This window comes from Passer domesticus, chromosome 5 (assembly GCF_036417665.1).
Source record: "Passer domesticus isolate bPasDom1 chromosome 5, bPasDom1.hap1, whole genome shotgun sequence".
Classification (NCBI taxonomy): domain Eukaryota; kingdom Metazoa; phylum Chordata; class Aves; order Passeriformes; family Passeridae; genus Passer; species Passer domesticus.
The window spans coordinates 77329091-77354767 of record NC_087478.1 but is presented as its reverse complement, the minus strand read 5'-3'; the positions used below and the strand labels follow the sequence as shown (position 1 = coordinate 77354767).

Below are 25677 nucleotides of genomic sequence, written 5' to 3'. Positions count from 1 at the left end.
CTGCCTCTCCCGTGGTGTCTCCAGGCAAGAGTCAGCTGGGAGCAGTGTGAAAGCATGTATGTCCTGAATGGCCAGCCACGTGTGTGTGCTACAGCCAAACAAAATACAGCACAGCTCAGTTCTCCTTGCCTTCCCTGTGTGGGAGCTCTACTTCGGGCTCTTTTCACCTCTACCCAGCTGTGCATGTTAATTAAATTCCTATAAATCTGCACAATCTTTGAGACTTCTTTTCCTCTGTCAAATTTGGTTGAAAATGGTCAATAAATGGAAAAGTTACTGGGTAGGAACTACAGCTCAGCTAAGCAGATGGATGGCACTGTCAGTCAAGCTCTTCTTCTCTGGAGTCCAAATGAACACATTTTGTTGGAATTGCAAGAGTCTGGATGTAGATTCTCAAGATATCCTTGCTACACAGAAGTGGAATTTTTTGGTACATGCCTTTCTTTTGGATTCTGGGAGACTAACCTGCTACAAATTCTCAAGTAATCAGCAGCAAACAAGCCTCTCATGATCAGTCATGTGTCTGCTGAATGTTTAACAGATACAGTTTGTTGTCTCTTTAATTTACTTTGATACTACCAAAGACAACTCATTTTAAGAAAAAAGTGAAATGCTACTTCTTCAACAATGCAAAAGGAAATACCAGTCTTTGCCATGGTCCTCATTAATCAAACTGCTGAAAACTTCTGATTGTACTTTCCCCTGGCTCATTTTTCCCTTCTCACAGTGTAGTTGTGGGTCCAAACTAAAAATGCAATTTTATGTTTTACAGAATAATAGAAAAGCAAAGACAAAAAAGCAGTAAGAGAAACAAGTTGAAATGTACTTTGGAGCATAAACTCTTCCTAAAAACTTTGATAGGTTGGTAACATCTTTTACAAAGAAAAACTAAAAGGTATCTCAGGTTATGCTAAGGTTGAAATCCATATCAATATTTCATTGATCTTGTGATTTCTTTAAACTTATGCAATTTAAGCATCACTAAGCACTACAGGTAAGGTTAGTCTTACAAAATCTAACCCCCTAAATTACCTATGTTATATCCTATAGGACAGGCAAATATTGCTATCAAATACAGAACAAACTTTGCTTGACATCATTGATGGGACTCCTGTTTTGTTATGACTATTTGCCTGAAATTTCTACTTCCCTTTTCTCTTCTGCTTCACTCCACACTTTGCTCATCTTACCCTCAACTACCTTACTCTGTCCCCCTTTCCTTTGTTATTCTATTCGGTTCTCCTTTCAAAAATAAATCCACTTGCATATGCTCAGCTTCACAAAGCTGAATAAGACAACCCCTTCAGTTACTCTGCTTTTGTCTCAGTCTTTCTCCTGCTCTGAAGCAAGAAAGTTTCTCAGTCCAGTGGAACCCTGACTGGAAAAATCTCATATAGGAATTTACATACAAGATGCATCCTACTGCAAAATCTTAAAAGCTAGTCATGATCCCCTGGCTCAATAAAATAATTTGTAGGCCATCTGCTCATGGATCTGTAGATACATACACCTTCCTGTGGCATTCACATTCTCTGAAAAAATCCCTTTGCCCAGGATTTTTCTCCTGGGAAGCTGAGAAGCCTCAGAGAAAAAGGAAACAATTCCTATCTCATTTGCTTCTCCTGTGTTGTGCTCATGTGGAATATGTCTGGAGATTGTTTACCAACAGGTGATTGTTTCATTGGATTCTAGTGTGAGTTGTTTTCACTCTTTGGCCAATCAGGGTTAAGCTGTGTCGAGACTCTGGAGAGAGTCACGAGTTTTTCATTATTTTCTTTTTAGCATTCTGTAAGTATCCTTTCTGTATTCTTTAGTATAGTACAGATTAGTAGTCTTTAATACAATACAGTATCATATAATAATAAATTAACCTCCTGAGAGCATGGAGTCAGATTCATCATTCCTTCCTTCATTGGGGCACCCTGCAAATACAATACCTTTCCTAGCTGAAGTGATTTGGAAGTCTTCCAATCTTTGTGTATTGTGACTGTGTTGTTACAATAAATATAGCAAAAGGATTCTTTTATCCAGCAATTTTTAATTTTGGAAAGTATATGCCAGCATTTTGACCACAGACCTTTTATTGTTACATATTTTTATTGTTCTATGACTCACCACTTCGACTGCATTTGCCTGCAGCTTCAAAGAGTTGTTAATAGCAAACCCCCCTCCCATCTATACATGCTGTTCTTGGCAAAAAAAGGAGTTATGTACAGATACAAATTCCTAGATGCTAAAGTGATGTGAGCTGCTCAGTATCATCTCAGCACAGACTGTCTGTGACTGCCCAGAACCCAGCTCTGGGTGTATACATGAATGGATCTGTGTCTACATGATATAAACAGTGTTGATAGCAACTTTAAAAAAAACACAGACAATGAAACCTCAAGACTATTTGTGCTTGTTCTGAAATTAATTTTAAAAGCTGTTGCATACAAAAGAAAAAGAAATCCAGTATTATTCTTTATGTGCCTTGCTTTCATCTTTGAATCCATCAAAATCCTGCATGGTAACTGCTTGAGGGAAGAGTTGAAAGGGCATTTCCTTTGACAACCACCAGAGCTTTGCTACCCCAAACTAAATAAAAGTTAAGAATTTTTCCTGTATGGCAAATTATTAGGTTTGACATCCACCTAGAAGTGCCCTGCCTCAACAGCCACACAAACACAGAGCCATCACATTCCTGTCTGTCCACACCATCTGTGCGTGTGGTCTGCACACCCAGGATTCCTGTCCATCCTCACTGTCCCTGTGTTTGGAGCACAGAGATGGATTCCTGCCCCAGCACACAGCAGCACATGTGCACTACAGAGCTGGGCAGATGATTCCTGTCCCTCCCTCTGCTCCTGCACACAGCACACAACCAAGGAGAACCACAATAAACCAACACTTTTCTTTTTTTTTTTGCTTGCTGTTCCAGCAGAGGTTGATTTTTCCTATTAAATCTGCATCAGAGCTTAGGTACTAAGCTGGAGAGACTGAAAAAACATTCAGTTTCTCTACTGTATTTGTGCCAAAAATTATTCCCACCAAGGAAAGAAATTCTCTTATTCTCTACAAAACTCATGGCACACTATGTGTAGAGATGTGCCAGTTTGGCCAGATGAATTTTTCTAAGGAGTCTGCATTCCAGTATTCCTGTCTTTGCCTGCTCTATTCCACATCTGCTGTCTTTCTGTGATTTACATTATATGATGCCATTACATATGAGTAGAGGCCCACCCAATGGGCACCATAAAGCACTGTGTAAAGCTTAGAAAAAAAATCTTAGAGAATTCTCTCTGCTACAGGATCACTAAAAGAAAAAGATCTGTGGAACAAGATGAGAAAAAAGCCAGTCATAACTCTGGTGAGTTTTTCTTAACAATCCCTTTACTGCTAAGTCATTAAACTTAAGATAGGTGATTCCACTTGTTAAAGAGCCCTGACAAAGCAGAGGAAGAAACAGAAAAGGATGAATAGAAGGACAAGAGCAACCTTGACTGATTGATTTGCAATTAGAAGACCTAGGAGGAAACAAGGAAGCCTTCATATTTTTAAGGCTTTTTTATATCACAAACCAGCTTTCTGGCAGACAATGGAGAAGGATTAGGTGGTTTTGGTAATCAGGAAAGGGGGGAAAAGAAAAATCTTTTGGTGATCTGATAGTAATGAAAATAAGGAGTTAGTCTTACTCTGCACTTCCCAGTTTGTGGATCCTTCCCACCAAATCTGTAAATTTTTCACTTTTTAGTGCAGAAGAACATATATTTTGCATGCCTCCACATGAGATAGAGAAGACACTTGAAATATGATTGAAGATCTGTATATATAAGTAAATATATTTCCCCTTAGGAATAAAAAAAAATCAGGGAAAAACTAAAATGAGAAGGTACAGTCCTTAATACTTACAGAGAACAATTAAACTCATGCAGGCTCCCAAGTTTTAAACAACCTGTGAGTGTGTGTGTTCTTAAGGATCATTATATTGCTTTTATTATTTTTTCAGCACCATTACTGTCAGCAGTTGGCAAAGGTTTGGGTTGCTAGCTGTAATAAAGGAGGCAAAGCCAAGGCTGCATCTACTGGTGTTCAGGAGATGGAGAGAACACTGGCTTGGTGTCATAAATTACAGTCATGTTTCATGTTAAGATGACAGCAGTGAGAAGAGCAACTTCTGGACTATTAAAAGGATTAAGAGTGGTACAATGGTGAAACAGAATGTTTAAAAATGTTAAGTTTCCCACTCCAAACAAAAATCCATTGTAAAAACAAGAGATACCTAGGCTGTTCAAATCCTGAGGAAAAACTTGCCTGGAGTTAGATGTGAGACCTCCATTTATTTTTTGTTTACTCAACTACAGGAAATATTTATATTCACACTAAGACAGACAGGCATTGGTGGTGAGCAAACAGAATGAGAACAAAGGACTGGGTTCTGTGACTGTAAAATTGTACTCAAATAAAGAGAACAAAAGCTCTAATAAAATGATTACCCCTTAACCAGGGCTGTATTCAACATAAAAGACCACTGCTTCCTCCAAGCACCAGTCCTGGGATGAGAGTTTAACATATATTTGGGAAGTGGAGCTTTACAGAAGTTGGGAGACTACCATTCACCTATAGTATTGATAATCTAAAATTCTACATGTGATTGCAAAGGTAAATGACTTGTATTTGAAATTGAGGGTACATAATCAGCAAATTTTTCTTATATCCACATGATAAATGTTTGATTATGCCAAGTAAAATCAGACAGCAATCCTTTGATAGCCGAGTTTGAGACTTATTTTGTCTTCATGCAAAATCTTGGACTAATCCCTAAAAGCACTTCTTGCTACTGCAAAGACTCAAAACCTTTGGCAACATATTCAAGGCAAAGGCACACAGAAACTGTGCCTTTGTGTTCCATACAGGTCTGCTCAGGGACAGCTGAACACAACAGCCCTAAAGACAATCTGCCAAAATCACTAACTCATGTTTGACAGCATTGTCTCCAGACTGCCATTCAGGGAGGGACTGGAAGCACAGTCTCCATCAGTATCAACTTTCTCATCTTGTACCTCGTGGCAGCTGTTTCCAGACTTCTCACAGTTAGGAGACAGCAGAAAAATCTCAATTCCTTCCCTGCATTCACAAATCTCATGTGGCAAACACATGACCTCTAGGGAAAGTCTGCACACCTTTTCTTTGGTTGTATTTCTTCATCTTGAAAAGGGGCTGTAGAAAACAGCATGTACTTATTAAGGAGTAAATGCATCATTTGTTCTGCACCTAAACATGAATAGTAATTTTTTAAGGCTTGGATTCTTCAGAACATAACACCATGAATTTAACAGAACTGAGGGGAATCTGCAGCCACCAACACCTCACCATTTGCAGAAGCTACCACAAGCAACTGATGCCTAATTTCATAGATCTGTGTCTCATTTTGACAAACCTGCAATTTCCACAAAGTGGTATGTAAATTAATGAAGGATTATTATCAAGAAATTACTCCTAACTGACAGCATCTTAGATTTCCAACTGCAAGATGAAACCTCTATTTTCCCCTGCTTACCTGTTCATTTGCCTGAGATATGGTGTAGTGCACTAGGCTCAGTTGGACAGTTTCAAAAAAGGAAATTATTTTCAGAATTTAATGAACTTAATACAGCAGATGAGAAAAAAAAATACCTGTAGACTGAGAGATATTTCAGTGCATAAGCTCAAAAATACCTGAGATCACTGTTCATCAACAGTTCATGGTTTACTGAAGTTCATTCCATGCAGTTAAGACTAAATTTTTTCCATTATCAATTTTTAAGATGGTGGGGATTAAAATTCTCTTTTACAGACTATGCATTTCTCTCTTTTCAAGCAAAAAAAGCAATGATTTATTATGTTACTCCCAAAATAACACAGCAAAATCACAAATATGCAACATATTCTATCTTATAGATCATTAATTTTCATTACATATTCTAGGTATACAATTCTTTCCATCATTCATTCCTCCTTCAAGTAAAGACCACATCACTAACACATTAAGTCATACATGTTAATCTGTAATCTACTTGAAACCTTCTACATATTTAGTTTATGAACCCAATCAGTCACCTCGTATCTCTGACTTCACCTTCTCCTTACATGTTTTTGGAAAACACCTTGAATCATCTATCACCTCAGCAGTTACAGCTCTCACACAAATTAAAACCAATACTAAAGCTGGAAAAATGCCTTTCAGCTTTCTGCCACTACTTTTTAACTGACTATCAATGTGTGAATTGGGTTTTATATATGATAGTTGGTAATATTACAGGTTTGTTAGGCTTTTCATCCAAACACAAGTAACCACAAATAAAGTTTTACTGCACAGGTTTAATATGAAAGCATTCCATGTGTTGTGTGCTCCCTGAGGAATCATACCTTTAAATACAGGAAGAGAGAAGCACAATGTACCAAGTCAGCACATTTTGAATGGATATTTGGTAAAGGGACATGTGTCTCCTAGACAATTGTCACTGCCAGGTAAAACAGCCCAGATGAACAGGAATCATTTAGCACAGAAAAATCTGCATCCAATCAATTAAATACCTGTAAGGATGTTTACACACCCATCTTCACCAAGATTAATAATCTTCAAGCAAGTAATTCAAAATCTTCCTGAATCTGAAATTTCAGTGTGAAATTTCTGTTTCTTCATAAAAGAAAATCTATTCATGGATTTATCTTGTCAAGACTTTTTATATGTTTAAGTGGAATTCTCCCGTCACCAACACTTCAGAGTTCCCTAAACAATGGGTCTAAAAGATACAATTTAAATGTAATCATAAACTCACTCTATTTTCTGGTCATCCTTCAGACATCATCAATTCCAATACCAAGAGTGATGCCAAACCAGCCCAGCCACAAGGACCAGTGGTTGGAAAGTCTAAAATATTTTATCCCTGAGGCACATCCTGCCACTGGACAACAATCAGGAGCAGTCATCCACGGGTCCTTCCCAGCCACCCCACAAACCAGGGGAGTTAAGCAAAAGAAGATGTACCCATAATTGTATTCCTTGAATGAACAGCCATGGGCAAGCCTGAGCTGTTCTAAATGACTTTCTGAGATTTTGTATCTATCTCATGACTCATCAGCTAAGACTATTATTGTCAGGAACTGTATTCAACACAATATTTGTAGCAAAGAGACAGAATGAATACTATAAATACTCTGTTGAATGTAAGTATCATAGAGAGCTGTTGTAATATATTCTCTTTATTTAACTGAAGACCATTGTGTATCAGACCAGTGGTTTGGGTCACAATAACCACAGGAAACCAATGTATGGTACAACTCTGATGTCAAGTGACAGTCACTGTTTTTACACTGCCCCAATGTCCAGTAGTGCTATTCACAGACCAAGAAATTATTATTTTTCAAGCCCAAATTAGATCTTCTAGTGCAGTCTTTCTGAAGAAGCCCAAGCTCAGTGAGAATTCTCACCTCTTTAATAGTGCTAACAAGCCTGGTTCTCCCAGGGGAGATCTAACAATCTTTCCTGACATCCAACAGCATCAAGTTGGTCACATACAGGATGGGATAGAGGATCTCTCAACTCCTAACTTAGACTTGTCCAGCAATCCTGATTTTCTAGAGAGAGGCAATGTTGCTTAAATAACTTCCTATAGGAGCTCATAAGCCTTGAATGAGAGCTAGTGTATAGGTGGCACTAAATGCTGATGGCAATTATCCAATTAATTTAAATGTATTTGTGTGAATTTTAGTCAATTAAAAAGCTCTAAAACTAGAGTATGAAAATCTTAATATATTCAATAAATGGAGGAATATTTCTAATGGAGTAAAACAAGTTTTTGAAATTTGAGTTCCAACTTGGGAAATATTAGTCCTTACAGTGTTTTAAAAAATATTACAAATGTCTAGAAAGAAAAAGTACCCAGTACTGTATTGTCATCTGGATTCCTCAACCCCTCTATAAATCTTAAAGCCCTCTCTTTCAGTGAGGCAAAGCACCTTCCTCTTCCAGCAGCCCTACACAGCTATACCCTAAAACCTCCAGGCTGTGGCTGAAGGCACAAGCAGAAAGCAGCCAGGGCAGTTTGCAGCAGCTCCAACAGGCACAAGAGATGCACGCCCACAGTTCCAGCAGGCAGCTCCCTTCCCAGCCAAAGCCAGGGCTCCCCTGAGCACACATTTTTATTTAGTCATGCAAGAGGCAAAGGGTGAAGGGGTAAAGGAGGAGGGAGAGGAAGAAAGAACATAGGTAACACCAGGAAAAGGTGAAATGCTGCCCCAGAAAAGACTGCTGATGCTGCACTGAGTGCTGTTACTGTGCTAACAGATGATTAAAAATGATGGGAAAAAAGTCTGGAATACATGGCAGGGAGAAGGTGCTTTCTTTTAATCTGTGAGGGCTGCTAGTGCTGTGCTCCAGGAAGCAGTGCTCAAGGACATGACAAAGCCTTGCTTTCTGTGCCTGCTCGCTGCTGTCAGGGTGCTGGGGTCTGCTCCTGGCAGAGACTCCCCCCTTGACAGAAACAATTACTGAGGAGCAAAGCCTGGCAGAACAAGCAGAGCTGTGATTGATAATCTGGGCGCATTACAGGCCTTCAACAAAAGCCACAATGCCTAAATTTGACAGCTGGCAATGTTTGATGAGAGCCAATTAGTGGATATATATTCACTTCAGCCAGAAGTTTCTTCTGTTTCTAGTCCAACAGCTTCCTGAATAGGAAGTGTACAGAATGATTTTGCCCACTTCTGCCTGCTCACACGCCAGCTACGCTGGCAGCATAGCTAAGAATATACTATAAAAACTACATATTTTGGCACCTTTGTACATAAAAACCAGTATTGAAAAGCTGCAAGTGACCCTCCAGACACTGGTGGTACAAGAACCTGAAGAAAGGTGACTTTACTTTGACTCCACAGACCATGCAGTGGATAGGTGAGGCTGCACTGCATATGTAACAAGTCCGCTCCAAGTGACCATAGTTATTGAAATGCTTCACTATTCCTTGAAAAATTTCTTGCAAAGTACATTAATCTGTTTGTTCCTGCTTCAAACTGGTTAACCTGGCATTCAGAGAACACCAGAACTCAGAGTACCTTCTGTTCTGCCCAGTTCATAAAGAAACCTCTGGCACGGCACATTCAAATTCCTCTGCCTGTTCTTGACTGTCTTATCACAAAAATTTTCTGTCCCCACTTTTACATCTATTTGCACTCTTGCCACTGCAAGTACACGGGGACTGTGGTAAGGAGATCAATAAACAAAGATGGATCCAAGTGCCCTTAATCTCATCACTCATTTAAAATATTAATTTTTCTTCCTCAGTTACAAATAAGCCACCACCACCACACAACTTACACACATATTCCCAGACTTCCTAAGTTGCCTTCTGACAGTGGTTTGAGAGATGCCTCCCCTCACTGAACTCCAGACTGCTGGAACCTTTCAGAGAACAACAGGGGCTCTGTCACAAAACAGCACCACATTTTGCAATTATCTGCAGAGACTGTATCCATGTCACCTGAAGAAGAAATTCCTTTGCTAACAGAGTAATCACTCTCATCAGACATGGTTTCAAATCAGGGCAGCTAAGGTAAAGCAAAGACTAACTGCACAGCCCCACAATCTGTATTATTTCATTGGGCAGGGTGGTAACTAAAGCTGCCAGAAGTGTGGTCATGCTGATACAGCTTCACAGCAGCAAGAGGAAAACATTTGCCTGTCAGTCTCCTTTGACCTGTTTTACATTCTCTTGTTATAAACAGAAATGACTCCAGCCAGTGGAACTTCAGTTTGGAAAAGTTCACAGCAGAGGAGTGTCAGGTGTCAGTGTGCAGGGTTTCCAGGGAAACAAGTAACAGTGGAAAAATATGATTTTTGGTGTGAGAAGCTACTCTGGAATCTACAATTCCTCATGATCCCATGAACCACATTTACTTGGGAAACCAGTCTTTGCAGTAACTTGGCCTCATAAAGAAAACCAGTCAAAATCTTACAGGGAAGAGGCACAAAGCAGCACAGAAAAAACAGCTCTGGTACTTGCTTCTTTAGGTGAAATGTAATTCAATATTCCATAAATACTATTATTACCAGTCAATGATTAGCTATTTGACCATTTCCAAACAATTCCTCTCCATTTGTGGGAATGTTAGATAGCAGCCCCTCAAATTCAGGCTGGTCCACAGAAGAAGGCACAGTCTTGATGAGGATATGGAAGCAGAGGGAAACAACAAGTATTAAAGATTCCTCTAATGGCAAGGCTGACTACAAAACCCACACTTACAATAGCACGGGGCTTCTTAATTCCCCTCATTAAAAGAGCAAGGAGCTCTTTTTGAGTGAACAGCAAGAGTGTCTACAGCAAGAACATGACAGGGAGTAAATTTTTTTTTCCTATCCCGCAATAGAAAAAAATAGCAATCAGCTTAAATTGCAGTAAGGGACATTACATATAATAATAAAGACAGATAAGGTATAAAAAAGATGTCCCAGGACTGAAAGTCCTTCCCTTAAAGTCTTTAGGAACAGATTACAGGTCTAACTGGATGAATCAACTCAGTTGCAGAGAGCTCTCTCCTGATCCCATATTATTCACTATTTTTCATTAACAGTTTGCATGACAAAAGAAAATGTGTATTTATGAAATACGTGGAGAAAGCTTAAGCTGGATGGTTCTCTGAGCGTACTCAAATATAGAATAAAAACTCAACATATTCTTAAAAGACTGAGGAACAGATCTGAAAATAAATTTGATTTAGGCATAGGCAACATAATAAAACATGTAATATTAATCTAACCTGAAGTTGCACAATTTCAAAGAAAAATGTTGAGATCCTGTCATCAGTAACACTGAGTCAAGCTAGTTCCTGGTAACTTCTGCTATAATAATAATAATAATTATGAAACAAGTGAATATGACTATTTACAAACAATTCATTTGAATTAAACTCCAAGCTGTCTGAAAACACTAATACTGTTCAGAGCCTCCTAAAAATTTTAACACTTACTACTTCACATTTATGGCATGGCAGTGACAGAGATGCTGGTCAAGTCAGGCACCCACTCTGCTACACACTGTACAAATACAGAGAATGACAGTCTTTGCTACAAACAGCTCCTAGCAGAAAATCCCAGCTGTTCAAGACTGAAAGCCCACAGACAGGAAAACCTCAGCCCTTTCAGATATGCCTTCCCTTTGCCACTGAGAACTGTGGAGTGGTGCTTTTCTCTGTTACAATAAATAGAAGCTGATATTAAAACTTAAGCTTGACGAGGAAAGGGATAAATGGCAAGCAGCTCTTTCCTAACAGCTGAGCAGTGTCTGTGCTCCACCTAGCAGGCCAAAGCTCCCTGGGTCCCTTTGAGCCCAGTGTGACACCCAGCAGGGCCCTCTCCACACCACATCTGGATCTGGTTACACAACTCCAGCTCTTGCATCAGCCCAGCCCCTCCAGAGCAGCAGCCTCCCAGCCACTGCCTCTCCGTCAGCTACCCACAGAGACACAGAGCCCTAGGAGGAATAAATTGGGACCACATTAGCTGGTGACCCTCGCCCTGCAATGGCCCTGCCTGTCTGATGATAGAGGAAATCCCTCATCCAAACTGACAACCAATATGAAACAGGCAGCTGCACTTACTGGAGAGCCTGGTCAATGCTGAGCGCCTCATTAGGAAATGGGCTCTGTATTGAGGCACATTCCTGCAATTCAGAGCCTAGAAACTCTAAATTAAAACAACATTGATGCCATATCCTCTTTCCAAAATGCTTCTCTTCATCCTAACTTTAATGCACATACTTAGAGAAATTAAAGAACCAAATGTTGTTGGCAGGACTCCTTCCCTCTCCTGTGCAGCAGCACCCTCCCCGTGTGAGCGACCAGGAATGTGACAGTGTTGGGAAAGGACAGAGGACAAGGGATGACAGCAGAGCCCTCCAGATTCTGGACACCCTTCCCTTGATGAACCCATGTGTCTTCACTGATACTTTTAAATAAATAAAAATCACAGGCAGTCGTTGGAACAAGTTTTTGTTTTGTGAGTGTCGTACCTTTCTACACTCTAAGAAAGGTCAATTAACAGCAAGTCAGCCAATGGTAACCAGCACAAGAAAAGTCCTAATCCAAATCCTATCCTACACACTTGGATCCACTCACACTCACTATTGCAGCATATCAGGAAACTGCTTTCCTAAAGCACCCTGTCAGAAGCTCTTCCCAGCCTGCAGAGATTCAGCCCTGCTGATGCCACAGCACGCACAGCTCTTGCCACAAGCCACCCCTTCCCACACGGCTCAGCATTTCTGTGTGCATCCTACGCACGTGGAAATGGGAATCTTTTACTCAGCTCTGTCTGACCACCAACTGAAAGAGCTGCTTTCCCACCACAAAGCCTCAGCATTGCCCAGGAATGGGATGGACTGAAATACCAAATACTTATCAGGGAGCTCAACAGCTCTGAAACATGAACGACTGAGGTCAGGATCCCAGCTCTGAATCTGAAGGGTTGAATAAACTTTTTGGGTTTTTTGCTTTTCAAAGTCTTCCAGAATATCTTGATTTGTGGCATCACTGCCTTCCTTGAACAGCTGTGTTCAACACATCTGCAAGCCTGAAAGAGTTTTCATTTACAATTTCTACTGTGAATTCAAGAATCACAGCTGAACTTTTAGGAAGTTCCTGAAAGGTGACATGGTTCTGTGGAGCTGGCAAACACAGATGGACCCTTGTTCTCAAGATGCAGAAAAGGGTCCATGAGGAGAAGGCTTAAACTGAGGAAGCAGCATAGTTGTTTTGTTGGAAAATATGAGGCTGGTGACCTGGAACAACTGAAGAGGAGTGCAAGGGCCAAGTACACAGAATATTTGCAAAGCATGTGGAAAAATGAGATTTCCCTTGACTACATCAGTAATGAAGATCTTGTAAAATCTCACAGCCATCTCTTCTGACCCATCTCCTATTTCTGGACCTGTCAAAGTTGGTGTGATTTGAATTTATTCAGATAAAGTACATACCAAAACTACTGGCACTGAAAAAAAATAAATGGAATTTTAGATTCTCTCCAACTCATAGAGATGGTGAGTAATACTCTCCTATAATAAGCAATGAGGAGCTTTTCGGTCAATGTGTTGAAAGCTGCACACAAAAAAACCCCAGATATAAGATGACACATCCTTAAAACACAGGATAGAATTTAGGGAGGATGTGTCAAATCTCTGTTTGGTCACATAAATATTTCTCGGGTATACTTTAAATAGAGTTTAGATTGTTTATATGTAAACATTCATTCTGCCTTGGGGGTTGTGGATATACGAGAGAATACCTGTGATTTTATACTTATACTACACATAAAACTTTTATTTATACTACCCATAGCACAGATGTGTTGAGGAGATTACTCTCTGCTTTCTTCATTTTTTTTAAGATTAAAATCTTAAACAATCTTAAACAGTGACAAGTCTTTACAGCTGACTGCAGTTTTGGAACCAGAATCTTCAAAGGCATTTCAACAGTCCAAGGAATTGTTTGAAAAAGGACTATTGCTCCAACCTCAGATCATAATTGGTCTCAGTACATATCAAGAACAATTTCAAATTAATCTCCTTTTTAATTTTCATTTATTTGGGAAATTAATCATCCCAAAAAATATGCAGAAAAGCACCTAGAACTGGTATCCTTAAGGGAAATGACCATGTCTTTTTAGGAAGAGCTTATGATATTGTAAGACCTACCAGCACTGAAAGATAACAATAGGAACTACAACATTTTAAAAAATTATTTACCTGAAACCTAAGTCATTACAGATAGGCACAATGTTAATATGTTACTGAAGTATACACAAATTTTCAGCAGAAAAAAACTCACCACAAAATACTACAGGTTGTTCCAGCTACTCACAAAAGAAAACCAGAAGGAAACTGGGAAGGGCAAGGGGCATGAAAGCATCTGAATTTAGGACAACAAGAACTAAGAACTGATGTTAATTTCTATTAGAACGAGTGGTAACATCAATTACAGCTGCTGCATCAACAATTACATGAACAAACCAAGTACTTGTCATTGCTGTGACCACTTCTGATTCCTGTTCTAGCAGATGACCTGGCTGAGCAGTGACAGTAATTACAACTGTTGCTCAAAAGTAAATAATACAGGACTGCAATCTGTACTCCTAGCTCATTCAGAAGCTGGTACATAAAACCCCCAAAAGTACTGTTCTTAAATGAAACCACAAATAATTACCAGAAACAACATGGCCAATAATCTACTTTTGTTTGCTAAGGAAGAAGTACAGAAATCCCTTATCACAATGCTGACCTGGTTTTGTCTTACATTCCCTGACAGCAACAGAAATCATCTGGCTGACAGATGAAATGCTGCACATAAAATTTTATGAAGATGGAAATAGTGGCACTGAAGAAGTTGATACTGGATTGGCAGCAGCATATGTGCTATTAAGAGGAATGTGGCAAGGGAATAACTCAGGAAAACCCACCAGAAGTGCTGAAGTGAAAAATCTACACAGATTTTTTCAGATCCTAAATCTCTTATTGCCAGGGATGCCTTTTGCTTCCTCTGTGTTTTACTGGCAATGTACTTTTCACATTGCATTCAGTACTGGAACATAATGTTAAATGCTTTAACAGAAACACACTTTTTCTAATAGTTATGCCAACACAGAAAGATCTTAGAAATGGGAGAGGCCAGAAATAGGAAGGGACCAATCTTCTCACAAGCATGAGACCATCACAGGAGAGACTGTGTGGTGTAACATCCATATTGAGCTCTACAGTCTTTCAAATAGGCTTCTTCCCCAAAAAGGCAAATACAAGCCCCCAAGAGAAGTATCATTACTTTTCCCTGAATCTGTGACTATTTGTGCCTGTAGTGGACAATAACCAACGTCCATTCACAACTTCCTATACATCCTATCACACATTTCCACTCAGGCAGTGACACAAAAAAACTTCCCTCAATGCTGAGTCCAGTAGCTAGTTTGAAATTGTTATTTATGCACTTTCCATCCTAACATATCACAGGATTATACATTACTAATTCTGTGAATCAAGATAACAATCCCACACCAGATTATTAACCGGATTTTTCCTAGCCCTCCTGTACCCACCTGCTGCTTGAGCTGTTGCACAAGACGGTCCTTCTCTCGTTTTAGCGCAGCCACTTCATCCTGAGTCTTCTTCTTAGAGGATGAAAGCTCTAGCAGAGCAATATTGGCATCTTTTTCACTAATGGCAGCAAGAAGGGCTTCTTGTCTGAAAACAACCCAAATGAATTACATTATTATCCTGCAAAACTTAGAGGACTCCTCTACAAATATTTGAGCATATCATAAATGCTGTACCAGTGTGCAACTCTGAAAAGCAGTAATAAATATTTTTGTCTGGGCTACATGTCTGTTGGTGGAACAGGAAGTCAAGACACACACACACCTCCCCGTAGACAACTGTGCTGATACCAAACTGTAGCTTACAGGGTAAGAAAAACACATTATGTTCTTCTTCTGCACTCACCTTCTCAGTTTTTAATAACTACCATTTATTATTACTTTGGCTGAACATTTTCCCATACTCCTTCCCTGTAGCAGAAAACTCTTACAAATAGAATTTTATACATACTGTGAAGAAAGGAGACAAATAATCATCCTAACAGATAAACAGCAGTTCTCAAATGAAGCCAAAGGATTGATTATATTAGGGAAAGCAACCTTTTCCGTCCTTCCACCTTAATTCTCATCTTTAGCTGGTGATGTGCAACAGGTTTTCAAAGAAAACCTTGGCCTTCTTGCCCAGTAGTGTTGGCTTGTCTCACCTCTCATCACCTTGCAAAGAAGGCAGAAAATGAGGTCCTAAGTGTGCAGTGGTGTGAAAGATGGCATCATGCAGGAGTGATGACGAAAGACAAAACAAATACAACACATTTCTTACCTACATTTCATCTAAAATTAAAGTTGCAAATGCACTTGAAGTTTTGCTGCAGCATTCAATATAAAGAAGTTTATTATCAGAATCCCAATTTAAGCCACTGTCTCAAAAAATGTGGAAAAAACCACGTTTCAAGAGGAAAAGATGCGTTTCAAGAGACAAACTTGTTCACCATCTGACAGGACAGTGGACTACACAATGGACTTTCTGTGGGTGGAATTTCTCTCTGGGTTTACACAGGTGTTTCTAGTACAGTCCAGGAGTTAGCTTGCTTTACATGAAATACCAGCATATCAAAAATCTCACAGATACAGTGTAGAGAGTACTTGGATCCTGCCTAGATCATATCTCCAAAATAATATTGCTTCCCTTTCAAAATGTAGTACCATAAAGTAAAGCAAAATTTTTTAGATACTTTAGGATAATCATAAAGTATTCTAAATACATTTGTGCTATGAAGAAATATAAATATTCTGGTGACTTAATGGAGGCAAAGAGTAGACGAAAGGAAAAGGTGCACACAGATTCCCAGATGTAGTGTCAAGACTACATCTTGGTAGGTGTGGGAACGATGGATAATTGGGTGTGTTATTATTGCCATTTTGTTTCTGCTGCTTTTGCTTTATGGAAAAGTCTCCAGTTTTGGATGTCTGCCTGAAACATGAAAAATACCAATAGGGTGAAGTGACAGAACATGATCCATGACCTCTGCTTTTTTCCAGCTATCGGTATCCTGGGAAAGACAGGCTGGCTTGGAGCTCTGGTCATTTTCACTTTCTTTAGAGTAATCTGTTTTGATTATAAAGAAACACTTATTCTTTTAATAGTAAGCCCACAATCCTCGCTGATGATTCAGGACTAGAGCCAAGAATATCTCCGTAACTCTATCTGTGGAGCCATTACTCTGGTATGGAAATTGGAGGTGCCTCAAATAGCATGTAAGCCATACACCTCCTGCAATCAAATCCTTTGTTGCCCATCTCTCCTTCTTAAGTGAAAACCCCAAGGCCAGGAAAATGAGATATGGATAGCAGTCAATTTTTTTTTTTTTAAATTTTTTTTTCCCTGAAAAATCTTTGCCACCATGTCTTAGAAAAGAACTTCCTACTGGCCAAAACTTCAGTTCTGTGCTGTGAGATGAGGGTGCTGGTCAAGAGGCAGGGTGAAAGCCACTGTGGCTTTCTGACTGTTTTCTGGAACTGAAACAGAGTGACATTTGAACAAAAGTAAGAAAAATACTCTGTGATAAGTGCATTGTAGCTGCATTTTTTTACTTTAGCAAGCTAAATGTAAATTGCTGCATGTGGGAGAAGTGCAGGTGTCACTGTCAGCTCTGCTGGAAGGGACATGTCTGTAGTGGCAAGCTCTCAGTGGAGCTTGCAACTGCCAAATGATTCCAAGACAATAAAAAGGGCATACTACCAAGCAAAAGACAAGGTTTCTGATTGAAGAGCACGATAAAAGTGATTTATTTCCCTTCCTGAGAGTTTTATCCCCAGGGAGGGCAGAGGAACTTGCTGTGAGACAGGTGATGTGGCAAGAAGGAGAAAATGGGCTGCTGTGTGCATGGTGGTGTCAGCACGTGAACAAACCTATCCATCAGGAATGCTGCAGCCAGTCCTGGAGGCTCAGGCACTGCCACAGGCTTGGCTTCTTCAGCAAAATGCTTCTCCTCAGTTCACAACACTGGAGGTCCTGAAAAGTTCTCATAAGCAAGCAAAACATGCTGCACAACCCAAGGATGCTGATCTTTTCAAATGCTAAGCTAGGGCCAGAGTCACTGAGCAGACACAGTTCACTTAAGTTAATTCAGGTATTTCAGATGCTGGTACTGGTGTGGCTGTGCCAACACCAACTCAGCAGGGGCAAACTGCCTATTTATCTCTCCTCTGCAGCAGGTCCTGCAGCCTGAACTGAGCTACACAGGCCTCACAAGACGAAAGCAGACTCTGTAACAGACTGAATACTACCAAAGGAAACCTGAAATGGCAACAGTGTAGAAAAATCTACTGAAAACAGGTTCAAGTTTTACTCCCAACTGGACAAAAAAAAAGGAGATTAGGTTTTTCCTTCTATTTACACTGAAGCCTTTCACTGAATGTAGATCATGATCAATACAGACTGGAATGGCATTAAGACCTGTAGGTTTAATTCTTAAGAGACAGTGGTAGATATAACCTCAAGATCAATATCAACATTATTTACCTTGTTTGCAGTCTTGAAAAAATAATGCAAAGAAAGATGGGCTTGCCTTTTTAAAATAGATACAGAATAGTTACAGGCCAGTAGAGCAGAGAGATTTGACAACAAACACAAAGGATACTGTGCAAATGCATGTCTCCTTCAACTCTTGAATAGAAATGTCTGATTTGGGGAAGATAACTGGGCAATAGTGTACTATTACACTATTACTAATACTAATAGAATCAAGATGTCTTTAAACGGGTTTCTATGGCACTAGGTTTCAGAAGACTACATAATTCTTTCACAGCCCTTTCCCAGTAAAAGAGAAGAATCCTTTTGGTAAAACACAAGAGGAGGTGAACTTTAAAAAGCAGTTTTGTACTTTGCAGTACTGTTCCCAGGGTCATAGCACTGGAATATTTATCAGTTGTATAATTAGAAAGAATAACAGGCTGCAAACAGTGCTGCATTAATGATGCTTCAAAACATGAAAACTATACATATTCATTAAAAGAATATGCCTACATATGTCAGGGAGAACACTGATTCTATATAGAAATGTTATAAATATATTCTATAAAATTTTATTTCAAGTTATGAAATTTCTTCCTATCTGGAGTATTTCTGAAAGTGTGTAAGAGATAATATGAAAGCAATATTGATATCAGCAGCAGCTTTGATTTTAATGTCCTGGAAGAACTGGGATTATTCCATCAGCCTAGTTGCATTACAGGATCAAATCTGTTTTCCTTCTGAGTGGCATTAAACTAAAGCATTTACAAGAGTGACACAAATTTGAAGAGTCCAGGTAGCCACAAGCCCATAGCAATCCAGTCAGTTCCTTCAACAGAGACTGTTGCACTTCCATGAGCAATGATTAAGCTGCCAGCGTTTTCATCCTTGCATATTAAGATGAGCTGTAATTATGGCTGTTGTGCCTTTAGTACACAAGGAAAGATCCTCCTGTTTCATGAGCTGTTAACTCATGGTAAGGGCATCAATCACTAAGAACCACAGAGGTGCCACTTATACAAGACTTGTTTTGGTTGTCTGATTTTTGTCCACTGCATTTACTCCAAATGTACAGAAAATTCTGCTAAAAGCTTTTAACGCTTTCCTGTCAGAGACATTTGTAAGACTTACCCTGGTGAATCACCATCACAATAAGAACTGTATTATTTGCATATGAATTAAGAACCCTCCCATGATGTGACAACAACAGAAAGAACTCGCAGGCAGAGAAATTTGGGTCCAGTATGACCAGTATGAGAGCTAGACAGACAGGCAGCAGCCAAGAACATAAAAGCATTGGGATATAGCATTCAGTAATTTCATGAGTTTAGCAGAATGACAGGGTTTGGGTGGGTTACACTCAATAAACTCTTAAAAAGTAATTAGGAGTACAACACACCAAACCACTGATTCAATGGGCCAGATGCCCTGGCTCCATCGTCCTCTTCATCATAAACTGTGTCTGCCACTAGAGCAGTAGTTCTGAACTCCACATTCTTTCCTACTTTTTTTTTTTTGCTGTTTTTTTAACATCTTCAGAAAATTAAGAAACTCTGACTTCCAGTACTTCACAGGGAGGAGACAGTCCTTGCAGAGCTCTGGGTATCGAGATTTAGTTCTTAAAAGTAACCTTGAAAAAGGAATTATACCAGTGAATGACATTTCATGATGCTAACAGATGAATAACTCAATTAATATGCAAGCTGCCAAATTCTGCACTGGCTGTAGTTTCTGCAGCATTTAAGATGCAGCTCGAAGTATCCCAAAGTGAGCAAACTTTTATCCAAAAGAAACAGTAGCTACCACTTACTGCAAGAGAGTGGGAAAAAAATTTAACTTGGCAATAGGTACTACCTGCTTTTTTTAATTACAGCTGGGAATAATCAAACCTCAGGTTGAAAATTAATTTCCAAAGCACGGCCTTAAATCTTCAGTCAAAAGGGATAATACTACCCTCCTTCCATTCCAGTACTTGTTTCCTGAATCAGCACATCACCTTTGCCTGGCCTGGCTGGCACATCAATCAGCAGCTTTTCTAATCTCTGGTCCATGCTCTTAAAGCTACCAAAACAGAAACTGAGAATTCAAGCAAACCAAATGAGATGAAAATGAGAAGTTTTTGTTATCAGCAAATTGAAACTTTCCACTGGTCTCTTCAAGGTCATTGCATACATGTGACCATAACTGGAAAACAAGATAAAAATACAAACTCTTGGTGAATACAGCTGTGTGATCACCAAAGTGATGTCCCTTTAATTTTCCATTATAAGAATGGTGTGATAATAATCAATGTGAATTCCATGACACAGGAAGCATTACCACTTGTACTGCCCTTGTTAAAAAAAAAGATACTGATAATATATTTAGACTTTCCTACACATATTGTCTCTAACATCCCAATTGTCTAGAATCACAGAGCTCCTTACTGGGATTGATAAGCAGTGCTTTTAAAAGTCTTTTCCCTCAACATGTTTGATAAAGTCACAAGTAGTCCTATAAATATTTTATATTACCTTTTCCATCAATGTTTTAGCCCTTCTTGTACTTAAGCTTTCCATCTTAATTTTATCACTTTGGCACCAGAGGTAAAAATTTGCAATTCCTATTCCTGCTCATGTCTCAGCTCTGAGCACTCAGAATTGCAGTGCAGCCTTAGACTGTGTCTGCCAGCATATCTAGAAAAAAATCTAACACTTCTACAAAGAAGTTTCAAATCCACTATTAATTTCCTGAACTATTTTTATTGACGAATACCTCAGTGAAAAGCTGGCTGCTGCATGTCACAGCTGCTAAACTGACAGCCCCATCAGCCTTCCCCAGGTGCCTGCAAAGAGTGGAAGTTCCCCAAGATGGGACATTGCAGAAGGAACGTTCAACCCTGTCACCTGATGGTATGGGAGATTTGTCCCCCATGAAGGGTAGAATTTTTTTGAAGACAACCTTCCTTGCTTTAGCAGCCTTCAGTACAGAATCTGGATGAGAGGCAGCAGTACTTACAAGGCTCTCGAGCTCCCCAGAGCTGGCTTTTCTGGGAAGGAACTCCTGAAACGGGCGTTCTTTCTTCATCTGCAGTTTAACAGCACTGCAGACAGAGCACAAACTCAAGGCATATTTTTCATCCACAGAAGCAAGAGAGGCCACCAGAATACATCCACCAAGTTTTGAAAACTGACCTTATAAGAAAGGCAGCTCCAATTTATTTTCCTGGGACATGGTCAAGTTCAGGTTGATGTCTAGCTTAGCATGTGGTTTCACAATCGGCTTAAGCTGACACAAGACAGGCTCTTGTGGCAAGAGATGGTTCTGCCCTCCCATTTCCAGGTTCCTGCCCCTCCACTGGCTGTGGATCCCTGCAGCCTGAGGAGCCAGTTAAAACCCTGAATAAACACCAGGAGCCCAGATCTGACCGCAGGTTCCTCATCCCTGGAGGAACTGCCCAGCTGCAGCTCTTCCTGACACTGTGACAGTGTCAAACCCTTCACTGCCACAACCAGCACTGCCAAAACGTAAGAATGGAAAATGAATCATGGAATTCACACTGATTATAACATATCAAACAACCACAATTACTACAGTGAAAACAATTGTCTTGATGTCTTTGTGAATGTGGCTCGGGTTGAAAGTCGGTAGAAAGAAATTTCAGCTTTATCAGTCAAACTTTGACAGCAATACTGCAATCTTACTGTGGCTTCTGATCACGTGAAAAACTCTAGTCATGATTTATAACACAGTTGTTTTAAGAAAATTATCCAGTCTTTATACTCAAATCAGACAGAGCATCTACCTCCCTGCTAAATCACCACCATGTCATTTCTGGTTAGTGTAATTTATCTCACTTCTGCATCTGTCTCATTTCCATGGCTGACATTCTGACAGGTGATCATACCTGCCTTCCTCTGTATTTTATCAGCTCACTGGAAAACAAGGCAAAGGCATTAACTTAGTTTTGGAACCATATTCATACTACACTTATTCTCAGTGCATTGTGGTTCCACTTTTTTTCCTGATCTTTTTGTAGAAGTGGCTCAAGAATATTTATTATTTATTTTTATTTCTTTTGGGAGGTCTCATTCAGCATGAGCTTTCACAATCCTCACTTTATTCCTACAATTTCTGCTTTCCCTAAATGTCTCTTTGTCTTAACCAGTTTTTAAGGCTGCTGGCAATTCCCTTTTTGGATGCAGACACACAGCTTTGTAACTTTCTTAGACTTTCCCCCTTTTGTTTGGGATGCAAAGACCTTATAGTTTTGGACTTTTGATTTAAATAAATGCTCTGCTATCTCTACATGAACCTCCTGTGTTCCTCTGACCAATTTACTTGCTATCTAGTAGTCTCCGTTTTTCAGTCTATTAATTTGAAATGGAATGTTTCACTTTTCTAGCATAGTTTTTTTCTTTGAATATAGATTTTATCAATTTGTGATCACTACATCTGAAGTCAGTTTTGGTGATGATTTCTTCTCCACTGTCATCACTACTTATTACAATCCTGAAGTCTCACACCATTACATCTTGGTGATCTAGTCATTATTAAGGTAACAAGCCTGGCAGTTTCTCTAATTTGTATCAAATAAATAGATGCACCTAACAAAACCACATTTCTCCATTATTACTTACATTTAACACAACACTGTCTAAAATCCATAACAGGATACTATCTACTGTCTTTGTGTAACTTTTATGATACTTACATTATTTTGACTCAAAATAATGCTGTAATTTATACTTTTTTATTTCCTCAAAACCTCAATTGTAATTAATATACAACACTATTACTTTCATTTTTAGCTTTCCTGAACAACTTGTAACCACATTTCAGCTCTGAATATTAATCTATTTCTCACTAATTGCTGTTATCCCTGTGACATCCAGTTTCATGTTACATACCAGATGTGTAAAGCTACTTCAGTTTGTTGTTCTTTTACAAACATTCAAATATTCTTCCAAATATTCTACCATTTCAAAAAATTTTCTTGTCAGAGCTATGGATTGCTTTCATTATTTATTGCCTATCTGAATATCAACTTTGATGTGCCTTGCCTATCTTCCTACTCCTTCTTCTCTGAGGGTTATTTTGTACATTTGTTCAAGCTTCTCTTCCAGAACCACTTTGTCTGATTTCCCAAAAGAAATATTTTTTTCAAGGTCAGACTTTTTAAATTAATTAATTCTGCAAACAATGTATTTGGAATTTGGTGGCAGTAACAACAGCAGCACTTATGCTGATCTCTATTCCATCCCAACCCTAACTATACCTGTATTTCAGTCTTTTCTGGTTGCTGCTGCTGCTGCCCAGGAAAGGGATTAAAAAAGGAGCACAAGAAATGCCAAGGGTCTGGATAAGGACAGGAATAGCAGCATCAGGGGAGAAAGAGGCTGGAAGCAGTTTCATTAAACACTGAGGCATCACTTTGCCTCCTGCTCCTGGTAGCTCCAATGACTGCTGCTTAAGTAGTGCCAAAAAAAAGTGTTTCTAAGCAAGCAGGAGTTGTTGAAAGGGTTGAGGACAGAAATGGAGCAGGTGTCAGGGGCTATGGATAAAATTTGGATATATTTAGTTCTGTAATTGCAGCAGAAGGGGCCTGAGAGGTTTCATTTAATTTCCTTTTTCAGATCCGGGTCTGAAAACAGGTGTAGCTACTTGCAATTCCAGAGTGCAGATTTCTTTGAATGGGCACTACAGCATTTTCTGATGAGTTTTGAAGATAACTTCCCAGATGCTTTAAGCAACTGACATCCTACAGTAACTAGGGAGCATCCTACCACCTTCCTTTCTGTTTTTACCTCTACCCAGTGCCTCTTCTTCACGAGATGAAACCAGAGCTGCGTGCAGTAAAAGTTTAGAGACTGAGCATGTGTACTCTGATCCAGAACAAGCACTGTTAAGCCTGATCTAAACCATCAAACAGACCTTTGACAATCCTTTATCAGATCTCTGCTAAGCACAGTAATGACACACGCCAATTCAAAGCCTTTTTTCATGTACAGATCTAAAGAGTTTTATTGTAATAAAGAGAAGCTCAACCATCTCAAAGTAAGCTGTTACTGCCTGTTTTGTAATGAGACACAAAGTACATGAACCTCAAGCAACACACAGAAAATGAGACAAGTCATTCATATGTGAAGAAGTTGGAAAAACCTGAATTTAGCACAATTCTAGCAACCAACACTTTTTCAAGTGAACAAATCTGAAGCTGTGTTTATGCTGTAGTTTGAACAAAAATCCCTCCCAAACTGCCTTATTGAAGAAACACGATCACAGATAAATTTACAGATGTAGCTCTTAGCATCTTAGAGAAAGTAATAAACCTCCAAATTTCAAGACTATGAAATAGAGAAAAAATGAATTAAACCAACTTGTATTACACAAGAAACTGGCTCTCATGAAAACCAGCCTGAACTATAGATAAATTAAAGTTCCCCAATCTTTTTCTAAGTAAAATCTAGCTTATTTTGGTAAAATTGACCTTTAATTGGTTGTACAATTGTTAGGAATTATCAGTCGGTAGCTACTTAGTTAAGATATGTGGCAAGGTTAATTTCTTGCAAAAAAAATCTTGCTGAATTTGAAGATCTTTAAATTTTATCTATTTTATATTTTAAAAAAGTAAATTAAAAAATAAAGAGGCAGAAAATAACTGCAAGGCAGGATGAACATGTGTGACACGGACAACTTTTCATCCTGAAACTATCCTTAAGAAATAGGTGTTTTGACATCAACAAAAATTCTGAGCGTTTTCTGAAGAGTACAGACTAATGAATTTACAAGAAAATATCAGGATGCTGCATGCAGAGGAAACATTTGAAAAACTGAAAGATCAGCACCAAAGCAAAGTGCTAGATTTTAAAACTAACAACTGCCAAATGCAAAACATGAAAACAAACAGTGCCATTTGGAACAGAAACATGGCTTAGTGGAGCTGAGAGTCAGGAGCTACTCTTCACTCCTGTCATTTGTGATTCGACCAAAAGCACATCATTTAACTACCTCTGTAAATGCAAATGCTACTATTTACTAAAGAGCACATCTGGTAACATCTGTCAAACAGTGACATTCTGAGCTGAAAACAGTCAGGTCTCTTTCTTTTTGTTGTTTATTGCTAACTGAAAGGAAAAAGGGGATTACCAAAAACTCGCACACTTATTTCTGCTAGGAGCACCATGACTGCACTGAGATTTTTCATCTTGTCACACAAGAAACTACAAGGCCACGAAACTACGAAGGAAACACCTGAGCAGCAAGAGGATTCCCCAGCAGACACATGGCAGAGTGGGCAAGACAAGTGGAACTGGCAGCCAGGAGCAAACCTGCCTTTATGGATTTATGGCAGCCTCCCAGTTCAAGGCCCATCTGGTTGGGAAGGGGGAGGCTGGGAGGACCGTGCACCGCTTACATTTTTGCCATTCCTGCTGCGGTATGGCGTGAATAAATCACAGGGCTGAGGTCAGAACAGCCAGCCCATAAAGTGATTCATGGGCCCAGCAGCACATTCCCCCAGGACTATGTACTTTATTACAGTAAACCTCAGAACAAGATACAATTTCCTGTCTCAAGGAGCAGCCTTTAA

At 39.3% G+C, this 25677-nt stretch overlaps 1 protein-coding gene across 14 annotated transcripts in view; it reads right to left on the bottom strand.

Moving 5' to 3' along the window:
• Positions 1-25677, bottom strand: part of ERC1 (ELKS/RAB6-interacting/CAST family member 1) — a 277084-nt gene that overhangs the window by 39980 nt on the left and 211427 nt on the right. For all 14 annotated transcript variants that reach the window (XM_064421242.1, XM_064421249.1, XM_064421246.1 and 11 more), the window contains one exon: positions 15098-15242. In XM_064421242.1, the coding sequence (XP_064277312.1) occupies positions 15098-15242 (145 nt within the window). The remainder of the gene's footprint in view (positions 1-15097; positions 15243-25677) is intronic.